This window comes from Lithobates pipiens, unplaced genomic scaffold, assembly GCF_037356315.1.
Source record: "Lithobates pipiens isolate NorthernLeopardFrog02 unplaced genomic scaffold, aLitPip1_a1.2 Scaffold_30, whole genome shotgun sequence".
In the NCBI taxonomy this organism is placed as follows: domain Eukaryota; kingdom Metazoa; phylum Chordata; class Amphibia; order Anura; family Ranidae; genus Lithobates; species Lithobates pipiens.
In genome coordinates, this window is record NW_027507791.1 from 138,978,807 (window position 1) to 138,991,009 (window position 12,203).

Sequence of the window (12,203 nt, forward strand, 5' to 3'; positions counted from 1 at the left end):
GGCCTGGAGGGCGGGACTGGGACTTGAGGGGTTTCCACGGAATGCAATCTCCCCACACGCCCCCCTATGGAACAATCCTACCTTACCCCATCTCTACTCACTACCAGACCCCAAAATATGGGCCAAATGTGGTATTAAACTCATATCTGACCTCACAACCGGCACAACTATACACCCCTTCAATCACCTGGTATCTCGCAATAATGTACCCCCCTCGCATGTATTCCGATATATACAGCTATCCCATGCATTTAAAGCCCAAATGTTACCCAATGACACGCAAATAGTGCAATCCGCTCTGGAAAAGGTCACAAGGTTTGAATGTGCCAGGAAGCCGACTTCGGTTCTCTATGCGCACCTCATTAGGGTCTCCTCTCCAGATCTGTCAAAGCTCCGTCAAAGATGGACTTAGGACATCCCGGATCTGGACTCCGAGGACTGGGAGGACATGTGGGACTTCCCCTTCAAAATCCTGGTCACACTTCGAGACCGTCTCATACAATACAAAATACTACACCGGGCATATATTACCCCGTATAGATTACATAAAATGAGAACCTCCCTGTCCTCGGAATGTTGGAGATCTGGGGATCCGGGTGACTTCATACACATCTTCTGGTCCTGCCCGGCAATTAAAAACTACTGGTCACAGGTTCTATCTGTAATTCAAGAAGTGGTGGGAATAGATGTAGCCCAAACCCCGCGGATATGCCTTCTAGGCTTAGTAGAGGGGTTAGCCCCCAGGATAGCGGACAGAACTCTGATAGGACTCCTACTTTTTTATGCCAGGAAAATGATCACTCTATGCTGGAAAAAGCAGGCCCCGCCGTCAATATTGTTGTGGAAAACTCATGTCAATAAAGTATTACCACATTATAAGGAAACATACCATAATAGAGGATGCCCCAAAAAATACATGAGAGTGTTGGCCAGGTGGCTGGCTGAGGCCTCCACAGCGTCCACAAACTGAACATGTACATAATGCCACTCTATGGGTGGATGTGATTTTGTTGCAGTAGGTGAGTAGTATCGATTTATTTATTTATTTACTTTTATATATTGTAGCCTCTGCTATGGGTTTAGTTCATTTCTTTTATAGTCCCTTGGGGCCCGACTGAAGAATTTGGTCCTTAGTTATCTCAATTGAGTGGGAGCCAACCCAGCACTAAGTTAGTTGTTTGTTCTTGTGGACGTGCTACAATTGTAGATTAATAATGTTGGAAGCAACTCACTGACCCCTGCGTGGGTCTAGTCCTAATGTTGTGGCATGTTTACAGTTACTTGTCGACTGTCTGTCTGTCTGTCTTAACCACTTTCAGACCGGACCAATTTGCTGGTCAAAGACCAGACCACTTTTTGCGATTCGGCACTGCGTCGCTTTAACTGACAATTGCGCGGTCGTGCGACGTGGCTCCCAAACAAAATTAACGTCCTTTTTTTCCCACAAATAGAGCTTTCTTTTGGTGGTATTTGATCACCCCTGCGGTTTTTATTTTTTGCGCTATAAACAAAAATAGAGCGATAATTTTGAAAAAAAACGCATTATTTTTTACTTTTTGTAATAATAAATATCCCCCAAAAATATATAAAAAAACATTTTTTTCCCTCAGTTTAGGCCGATACGTATTCTTCTACATATTTTTGGTAAAAAAAAAAAATCGCAATAAGCGATTATTGATTGGTTTGCGCAAAAGTTATAGCGTTTACAAAATAGGGATAGTTTTATAGCATTTTTATTAATAATTTTTTATTATTTATTTTTTTACTAGTAATGGCGGCGATCTGCGATTTTTATTGTGACTGCGACATTGTGGGGGACCCATCGGACATTTTTGACACATTTTTGGGACCATTGTCATTTATACAGTAATCACTGCTATATAAATGCAGTGATTCCTGTGTAAATGACACTGGCAGTGAAAGGGTTAACCAGTGGGTGGCAGTGTAGGGGTTAAGTGTTCCTAGGGGTGTGTTACTAACTGTAGGGGGGTTGGGCTTTCATTTAGTGTACACTGATCTCTGCTCCAATCACATGGAGCAGAGATCAGCGTCACTAGTTGCTAGGCAGAATGGAAAAATGTTGTTTATACAGCATTTCCTCCATTCGGCCGCTCCGTGAGATGATCGCGGGGATGCCCGCGGCGATCGAGTCTGCGGGTCCCGCGACCGGACTCACGGGGGTCCCGACCAGCGCGGGAGCGCGCCGCCGGCGGCGCGCTCCCAATGGCACGGCGGCAACGAATATTGGACGTACATGTACGCCAATATGCCTGCCCGTGCCATTCTGTCGACGTACATCGTCGTGCGCTGGTCGGGAAGTGGTTAAACTCAAAAAATATAAAAAAAAAAAAAAAAAAAAAAACACACATCATATCATTAAATACTCAGGGACTAAACATTCCACACAAACGCACTAAAGCCTTCCGCACATTTTCATCCAAAAAAGCATATATAGTTTGCCTCCAAGAGACCAATTTTGCGTCACAATCCACTCCCAAATTTTTCAGTAAAGACTACCCCCAAGTATACACAGCTTCGGCCGCCTCTAAAAAACAAGGCGTGCTTATAGCTTTCCATCGCAATACACCATTTTCACTAATGAAGGAAATCAAGGATCCAGAAGGTCGTTACTTGATTCTTAAATGACACCTACTTGATACCGCTATCACCATTACATCATACTACGCTCCTAACAAAAATCCTATTTCTTTTCTTTCTCATTTATTTCAAACTATAGAACACCACAAAATAGGTACTACAATTCTATGTGGAGATTCTAATCAGACCATATTTCCATTTTTGGATAAATCACCAATCCCACAGTCACATACAGCAGACAAACAACTCTTATCAAAACTAATTACAAAACATAACCTAGTAGATACTTGGAGAGAATTGAATCCAACCAAGAGACAATACACACATTACTCGTTCCCTCATCGCTCATTCTCTAGGATAGACCATCCCATGGTCCGACCATAGTGCACTCTACATTACTGTTGCCTCTATAATTCCAAAAAAAAAAAAAAAAAAAAAAAAAAAAAAAGATCCAACATGGATATTAAGAGATTTCCTACTCAAAAATCCAGCTCATAAAAATAATATTGAAATTGCGCTCAAAGATTATATAAAATATAACTCCACACCTGACGTCTCTCCGACTACATTATGGGAAGCACACAAACCTGTTCTCCGTGGCATATGTCTACAGCAAGCAAACATTCAACAGAGAGCGGAAAATCCTTTGTCAGACTTTAGAAACAAAATTTCAATAAATGTCACACAGCATTCCAAAATAACCCTTCTTATCTAAAATAAATCTTGACAAAGCTAAATTGGAATTTTATCTATTCCTTACTGAAGCAGCGGATAAAACCATCAAGAGATCACAACACAATTTCTATATCAATGCGAATAAACCTCACACACTATTAAGCCAGGGCATTAAAATCCTGCCAGAACCCAACGAAACCCATATGTCTGAAAATCTCTAGGGGGTATACATAAATAATCCTTTAAAAATATTACAAAAATTCAAAACACAATTAAAAAATGTATACTCTTCTAATAATGAGTTGGACCCTTCTAGAGCGAATTATTTTTTCTCTCATATATCTCTACCGACACTTTCTAAAACACAAATGGAAATGATGGAGGAACCAGTGGCAATTATAGAGGTATCTGAAGTTATCAGAAATCTGAAACTAAATAAAAGGCCAGGTCCTGATGGTTTTTCTGCGCTGTATTACAAAACGTTTGTAGACACCCTATCTCCGGTCTTGACAAACACTTTTAATTCCCTTTTGGAAGGTCATTCTTTTAGAAGAGAAACCTTGACTGCAATTATCTGTATGCTCCCTAAACCTCACACAGACGATTCAATATGGTCTAATTATCGCCCTATTTCGTTACTAAATTTGGACATAAAAATTTTAGCCAAAATTCTAGCTAACAGATGAAATACTATTATAGGCAATCTTATACATCGTGATCAAGTGGGCTGCATTCCATTACGTCAAGCAGGAGATAATATTAGACGTGCAACACTCCTGTCACATGCCGGAAAAAAAAAAAAAAAGACGTATTCCCACTTGTTTTCTTTCTTTAGATATTATGAAAGCTTTTGACACAGTATCATGGTCATATATGAACTATACCCTTTCCAAATGGGGATTCGGCCCTAATTTTTTACGATGGATCTCTAGATTGTATCAAGATCCCAAAGCTTATATCAGATATGCAGGGTACAAATCGGACGAGTTTAATATACTGAGGGGGACTCGTCAAGGATGTCCACTTTCGCCATTATTATTTGCTTTACTCATTAAACCTTTAGCACAAAGAATTAGGATGGAACCCACTATAACAGGTATTGAAATGGGTGGCTTCCATCATAAGCTCTGTTTATTCGCAGACGATATTCTCCTTTTTCCATCTTCTCCACATGTTTCGGCCCCAAATCTTATGGTTGTACTACAAGAATTCTCATTTATTTCGGGCCTTAAGGTCAATATTCAAAAATCTTCAGCATTAAACATTTCACTTGTTGAGAAAGATAAACAATCTTTACAAAATTCACTACCCTTTAAGTGGGTAGATCATAGCCTCCCATATCTGGGTGTGCAGTTTACTCCTAACCCCTCCAATTTATTTGCAACTAATTACCCAGCTCTATTAAAAAATATTACAAGGTCGTTATCTAATTGGTCATCAATGCCGATATCATGGTTTGGGAAAATCAATATCATAAAAATGTCTGTTCTTCCGAAATTTTTATATTTATTCAGAACTCTCCCGATTCATATTCCTGCATATTTTCTTAGGCTGATTCGACAAAAAGTAACGAAATTTACTTGGGGGAAAATAAAACCCAGACTTCACAAAAAAACACTTGTTCTCCCCAAAGCTTTGGGTGGTTTGGAATTTCCAGACTTTAACATATATTATAAAGGCAGCTCAATTATCTCAATTAACAAAATATCACTCTTCTACAGAGATTCCTTTATGGGTCCTCATTGAAGCTGTAGACTGTGATCCTCTTCTAAACAATATATTATGGTTACAACCTGCGGATCGCAAGTATATAAAATAACCCCATTTCTAAGCACTCTCTATCTATATGGGATAGGTATAGAAATTCACATGGTCTGCAATCTCCACAAAATCCGCTATTCTCTTTTCACAAGAATCCGACTTTTTACCCAGCCTGGAAATATCCCAAAACCTTTAACCACTTAAGAACCGCCGCATGCCAATGTACGTCACCACAATGGCATGTACAGGCACAAGCACGTACATGTATGTGCTTGCCTTCCAGCGGGTGGGGGGTCCGATCGGACACCCTCCCGCTGGCTGCGGCAGTCCGTTTCGCTTCAGGAGCGATCCGGGATGAGGGGATGGCCGTTGGTTTCTGGCCACCCCCTCTCGATCGCTCCAGGCAAATGAGAAGCTTCCTCCCACTGTGTATAGTAAACACAGGCAGGGAGGAAGTGATGTCATTCTCCTCGGGGCGGTCTTTTTACCGGACTACGAGGAGAAGTGAAAGTAAGTGTGCACTAACACGTAGGCACACAACCCCCCCCCCCCCCCCCCCCAGTCACAGTGTCACTGATTGCAGTGATCATTTATTTACTGATCACTGCATCCAGTGTCAGTTGTGACAGGAAAAACTGTCAGGGCAGTTAGTGTTAGGTCCAGGGTAGCCCCCTACCACCCCCAATAAAGGTTTAACCCCCTGGTTGCCCCTAGAGTTAACCCTTTCACCCCCTTTTGCCAGTGTCACTAAGCGATCATTTTTCTGATCGCTGCATTAGTGTCGCTAATGTCGCTAGGTAGCTAGTTTTTTTTTTAGGTTCACCGCCAGGTTTTTAAAGCGCTAGGTACCCCCATATACTACCCAATAACGCTTTTAACCCCCTGATTGCCCCTAGTTAACCCTTTCACCCCCTTTTGCCAGTATCACTAAGTGATCATTTTTCTGATCGCTGCATTAGTGTCACTGACGCCGCTAGGTATTTTTTTAGGTTCACCGTCAGGTTTTTATAACGCTAGGTACCCCGATATACTACCCAATAATGGTTTTAACCCCCTGATTGCACCTAGTTAACCCTTTCACCCCCTTTTGCCAGTGTCACTAAGCGATCATTTTTCTGATCGCTGCATTAGTGTTGCTAGGTAGCTAGTTATTTTTTTAGGTTCACCGCTAGGTTTTTATAGCGCTAGGTGCCCACATATTACTACCCAATAATGGTTTTAACCCCCTGATTACCCCTAGTTAACCCTTTTACCAGCGATCACAGTATAAGTGTCACTGGTGACGCTGGTTAGCCAGTTAGTTTAGGTTCCCCCGTCAGGTTTTTATATAAGGACCCCCATATACTATCTAATAAAAATTTGAACCCCCTGAATGCCCCTAGTTAACCCTTTCACCAGTGATCACCGTATAGTGTTATGGGTGACTCTGGTTAGTTTGCTTTTTATAGCATCAGGGCACCCACCATTTATTCCTCAATAAAGGTTTAACCCACTGATCACCCGGCGGGTGATATCAATTAGGTTTTAGGGTCAGGGTCTGCGTCGTCCCAGGCAGCGCTAGGTTAGTGCCAGTACCGCTAACACCCACGCGCAAAGCATAAACCTCCCGTAGTGGTATAGAATCTGAACAGATCAATATCTGATCTGATCAGATCTATACTAGCGTCCGCAGCAGTTTAGGGTTCCAAAAAAACGCATTGTTAGCAGGATCAGCCCAGATACCTGCTGGCACCTGCGTTTTGCCCCTCCGCCCAGCCCACCCAAGTGCAGTATCGATCGATCGATCACTGTCACTTACTAAACACATAACTGCAGCGATCGCAGAGTCAGGCCTGATCCCTGCGATCGCTAACAGTTTTTTTGGGTAGCGTTTTATATTTAAATCCGGAAGGCAGTGCTTGGTTTTCGGGGTCACTTACGTGGTTAGGCTCCCAAAAAGTCCCCCACATGTGGTATCCCCGTACTCGGGAGAAGCAGCAGAATTTATTTTGGGGTGTAATTTGACTTATGCCCATAGCATGTGTGAGCAATATATCATTTAGTGACAACTTTGTGCAAAAAAAAAAAAAAAAAAAAAAAAAAAATTTGTAATATTCCTGCAACTTGTGGCAAAATATAAAATATTTCATGGACTCAACATGCCTCTCAGTAAATAGCTTGGGGTGTCTACTTTCCATGGTGCCATTTGGGGGGGTTTTGTGTTATTTTGGCATTTTATGGCCTCGAAACTGTGATCGGTAGTGAGGAGTGAAATCAAAAATTTGCACCCTTAGAAATCCTGAAGGCAGTGATTGGTTTTCGGGGTGCTGTACGCGGCTAGACTCCCAAAAAGCCCCACATATGTGGTATCCCCGTACTCAGGAGAAGCAGCAGAATATATTTTGGGGTGCAATTCCACATATAACTATGGCATGTGTGAGCAATATATCATTTAGCGACAACTTTTTGTAAATTTTTTTTTTTTTTGTGTCATTCAATCACTTGGGACAAAAAAAAAAAAAAATATTCAATGGGCTCAACATGCCCCTCAGCAATTTCCTTGAGGTGTCTACTTTCCAAAATGGGGTCATTTTGGGGGGGGGGGGGGGTTGTACTGCCCTGCCATTTTAGCACCTCAAGAAATAATTTTTCTTATAACAAAAAGTAGAAAATATTTTTTCTCAATTTTCGGTCTTTTTCCATTTATATCGCAAAAAATAAAAAGCGCAGAGGCAATCAAATACCATTAAAATAAAGCTCTATTTGTGGGAAGAAGAGGACGCAAATTTCGTTTTGGTACAACATTGCATGACCGCGCAATTACCAGTTAAAACAGTGCAGTGCGAAATTGTAAAAAGACCTCTGGTCCTTAGGCAGAAAATTGGTCCGGGGCTGAAGTGGTTAAAGCTTGGTCTAAGGCTGGTATCCCTTGTCTATATAATTTAACTTCAACTACATCAATAAAATCTTTTACAGATCTATGTGAATTATATAAGCTTCCACAATCAGAAATATTCAGATATCTCCAAATCAAAATTTTTTTTCTCAAGGAACCACATGCTAAAGGTCGTATTACATCATTGTATACACAATTGATATCTAATTCTAATACTGTTATACCTAAATATGTGGCCAAGTGGGAAAAAGATTTGGATTGTACGATCGATTCTAGGTCTTGGTCCAACATATGGCCTTTCACAAAATCTTCCTCTATAAATATATTGGCGTCTGAATCATCATATAAAAGTTCTCACACGCTGGTATTTGGTTCCTGAGAGAATCGCCAAATTATCAACAGACAACACTGGCCTCTGCTTTCGTGGCTGTCCAGAAAAAGGTACCTATATACATACCTGGTGGCATTGCCCAATTGTACAATCATTTTGGAAAAAGATCTGATAATTACAAAATTTTTTGATCGTCCAATTTTTCCAGACCCAATTATAGCTCTCCTTAATTTAAAACCAGCCTTTCTGAATCAGAAACAATTCAAATTAGTTCTTACATCCTGATAGCCGCAAAGCAGACTATAGCCAATGCATGGAAAACAGACGTGGTGAATATTGCAGAAACTAAAACGTAGAATGAATCAATCTTTCATCCATGCTAAAATGGACGCTATAGATAAAAAACAGATGACAAAGTTTGATATCATATGGAAACCCTGGATTAAATATTATACGTCAGATAATATTGATAACCGAGTTTTATTGTTATGGTGATTAAGATTTTTTATAGAATTACAACATTAGCTGATATATAAAACCTACTCCGGAGAATTATTCCCTCCCCTTCCTCTCCTATATACCTTTTATGTTCTTCCCTTACTATCAAAAAAACTTACTATAAACATACTTTAGAAGTTATCGTCAAAACTTTAAAATGATATATTTTCTTTTAGACATATTTATATTTTCTTGGGATTAAAATGTTTAAAACTCAGCTATAAGAAGGTTTTCAAATTCTAAAATATATAAGGCCATTTATTGTTATTCCCACGAGAAGATCTTGAAATTCTTCTTTGCTTTATATCATCCGTACTTCAATATGTCTTTTTATTTCTGGTATCAAATAATTTGTCTTATATTCTGTACATGTAATTTATTTTAACATAAAATAAAAACTTTTGAACAAGAAAAAAAAAAAAAAACATTAAATTCAATATAAAAATCCCCAGATAAAAGTAACATGCCCAGGTTACCTGTGAGGTGCGAGTGGTAGAATCGTAGGAGATCTTGCTCTGATTATCGGACACTGCAGAGGGAGGTGGTGTGCTGAGCCAAGAAATTTTGAGGGGATTATTCAATAAACCAATCTCATTCCTCACTGCTAGTTCCTATGGAGACAAAACACAAGATGCGTAGACTGTTTAAAATTTGCAAATGCGTGTGGACTAAACCCCTGTTTTTAACGTACTGTTAAGACAGGTCAATTTGGTTGTCTGCGAGCTGGTGGTAAGTAGGCTTGGGTTTTTTCTGGGCATTCCCCAGGCTTTGTTGTTTTCTGATTTAGCCTTCCAATGCCGCTTACTGCTATAGCCAGCTATAGATGAGGGGGGTGGCGAGTTTTTTCATATTGTATTTGTATTGCTCCAGCAATGCACCAACACCTTTGCAGCCATTGGGCTACATGCTGGGGGTTTGGTGTACTGCATGTACCTTTAAGGGGTGGCTCCCCTTCAGTCCACCTGCCCTCATCTATCCATTAGAATGCATGTGCCTCCACTGTGGGGACACTCATTTTATAGTGTTAGGACCACAGATACCAGGGTGCCTTGACGAGGCTCTGTGGCTTACGCATGCATTTGCAAATGCGCACGGACTAAACCCCTGTTTTTAACGTACTGTTAGGTTAATTTGGTTGTCTGCGAGCTGGTGGTAAATAGGCTTGGGTTTTTCCTGGGCATTCCCCAGGCTTTGTTGTTACATTAAAAAGGAAGAGACTGAATTATAAACAACATAGAATAGCCCAATCTACACTCTATGCCTCTTGAACTGAAGGAAGTTTGGGCTTTTCCGAACCGCCCAGGTCACTACTACGCTGCCCAATTGCGGGCTATAGCCTCCTAGGGTTACCCTCCTGGCATATAATTGCTGGACCCAAATACATCAATTTTGGCTAGCCCCAATCCACCCAAACAATTAATTATGGAATATTAAAGCCTGATGTTCTCTCTGCCTCTTTACTACATACTACGAATTTGCTGCGCAATATCTGCCGGCAGCAAAAAAAAAAAAAGTACCAACTCTCACCAATCTGGAGCCTCCTTAGTGACAGCTTTCCTTTATAATCCTAAACTACCTGATAGCCTCACCTCTCAGATGATTTCCCCTTCATTACAGAGAAACCCCTTTCACTAAGGCCACATAGTGAACCCAGTAACAAGAGTATTACTGTTTCAATGAGCACCAGGCCAAACATGAGCTATCCCGTAGTGCCTTTTTTTGGCTATCTTCAAATTAGACACTATGCCCTTACCTTTACGCCTAAACTTTAAATTTTCTAAACGATCTTCATTCGAATGCTTAATCTTGTCTGAATTAACATACATACATACATACACTTAAATTCTTGTAATATGGATTCCTTGGGGAAACATACAATAATTGGTAAACCCCTCACATTTTTGAAAATATTTAAATGATATCTTTTCATGCGACAACACTGAAGAGATGACACGTTACTAAAATGTAAAGTAGTGAATGTACAGCTTGTACAACAGTGTAAAATTTCCTTTCCCCTCAAAATAACTCAACCATTAATGTCTAAAACGCTGGCAACAAGAGTAAGTACACCCTTAAGTGGAAATGTCCAAATTGGGCCCAATTAGCCACCCCCCTCGGGTGCCATGCGACTCATTAGTGCTACTAGGTCTCAGGTGTTAAATTTGGTGTTATCACTCTCCCTCTCATACTGGTCACTGAAGTTAAACATGGTACCTCATGGCAAAGAACTCAGAGGATCTGAAAAAAAAAAAAAAAAAAAAAAAAATTGTTGCTCTACATAAAAATGTCCTAGGCTATAAGAAGATTACTAGCCCAAGAGGGTTAAAGGCAGTGCTAGGAAATAAATGGTGGCCACGCAAAATATTAACACTTTGGGCGCAATTTGGACATTTTCACTTAGCGGTGTACTCACTTTTGTGGTCAGCAGTTTAGACATTAATGGCTGCTTGTTTTTGTTATTTTGAGGGGACAGCAAATTTACAGTTATACAAGCTGTACACTCACTACTTTACATTGTAGCAAAGTGTAATTTCTTCAGTGTTGTCACATGAAAAGGTATAATAAAATAATTTACAAAAATGTGAGGGGTGTACTCACTTTTGTGAGATACTGTAGTTATATGCTTAAATGGGAGAAAACTCTGGGAGAGGAACTCTCGCCTGAACAATGGAAAATGATATGTCCCATGCAGCCAAAAGCTCTATTTGTACACTATAAAGGAAAATACTTATAAAAAAGGTACAATTTTTTTTTTGTTCCATGACACCATCTCGCTTACATGCTATATACCCATTGACCATGGATTGCTGCTGGAGATGTCTCCGTGACCAGGGCACTTTTTTTCATATCTACAGGCAATGCCCATCTTTTCATCTTTACAGCCTTATTGGAGCCTGGTCCAGGGCCCTCTCGATCAGCTGTTGGAGGCGGATATTCCTTTTCATCCACAACTATACCGATTAGAACTTCTCCCTCCTAAATTACCCAGTAAGCCAAAAAGTTGGTCACACATATTTTAAACGGCGACCAGATGTTTAATAGTCCTTCATTGGAAAAACAGAACCCGCCAACATTAACTGATCTCTATGATAGGATAAGGATGTGGAGGTTATGGAGCCCTTAACAGCTTGATTAGCGGAGAAGGTAGATAGTCATTATGCAATATGGGAGCCCTGGTATCTCAAGATGGATATCTTGAGATTTTTCTTTCTTCGAGATGAAGCCTTCTAGCCCAGCTGGTTGATTTCTCTTATGTTTTGCTTTATCTTTTCTTTCATGGATACACAGGCTCTGCTATTATAAGATTTCAATACGTTAATATTGTGTTTTGTATGTGGCACCCCCACCCTTTTTACTATATAGCTATTAGTGCTGCACGATTAATCGCGAATCTTCACCCGCCGCGATCGCAACTCGGGATTTGTGCGATTCTTACCATTCTGACCATTGTGAGATGAAAAGTGT

The 12,203-nt window shown here is 40.4% G+C and overlaps 1 protein-coding gene across 1 annotated transcript in view; it reads right to left on the bottom strand.

Annotated features, from left to right (window-relative positions):
* Positions 1 to 12,203, bottom strand: part of DNAJC17 (DnaJ heat shock protein family (Hsp40) member C17) — a 113,080-nt gene that overhangs the window by 13,985 nt on the left and 86,892 nt on the right. Inside the window, exon 10 of the mRNA XM_077464908.1 lies at positions 9,215 to 9,349. Within this exon, the coding sequence (XP_077321034.1) occupies positions 9,215 to 9,349 (135 nt within the window). The remainder of the gene's footprint in view (positions 1 to 9,214; positions 9,350 to 12,203) is intronic.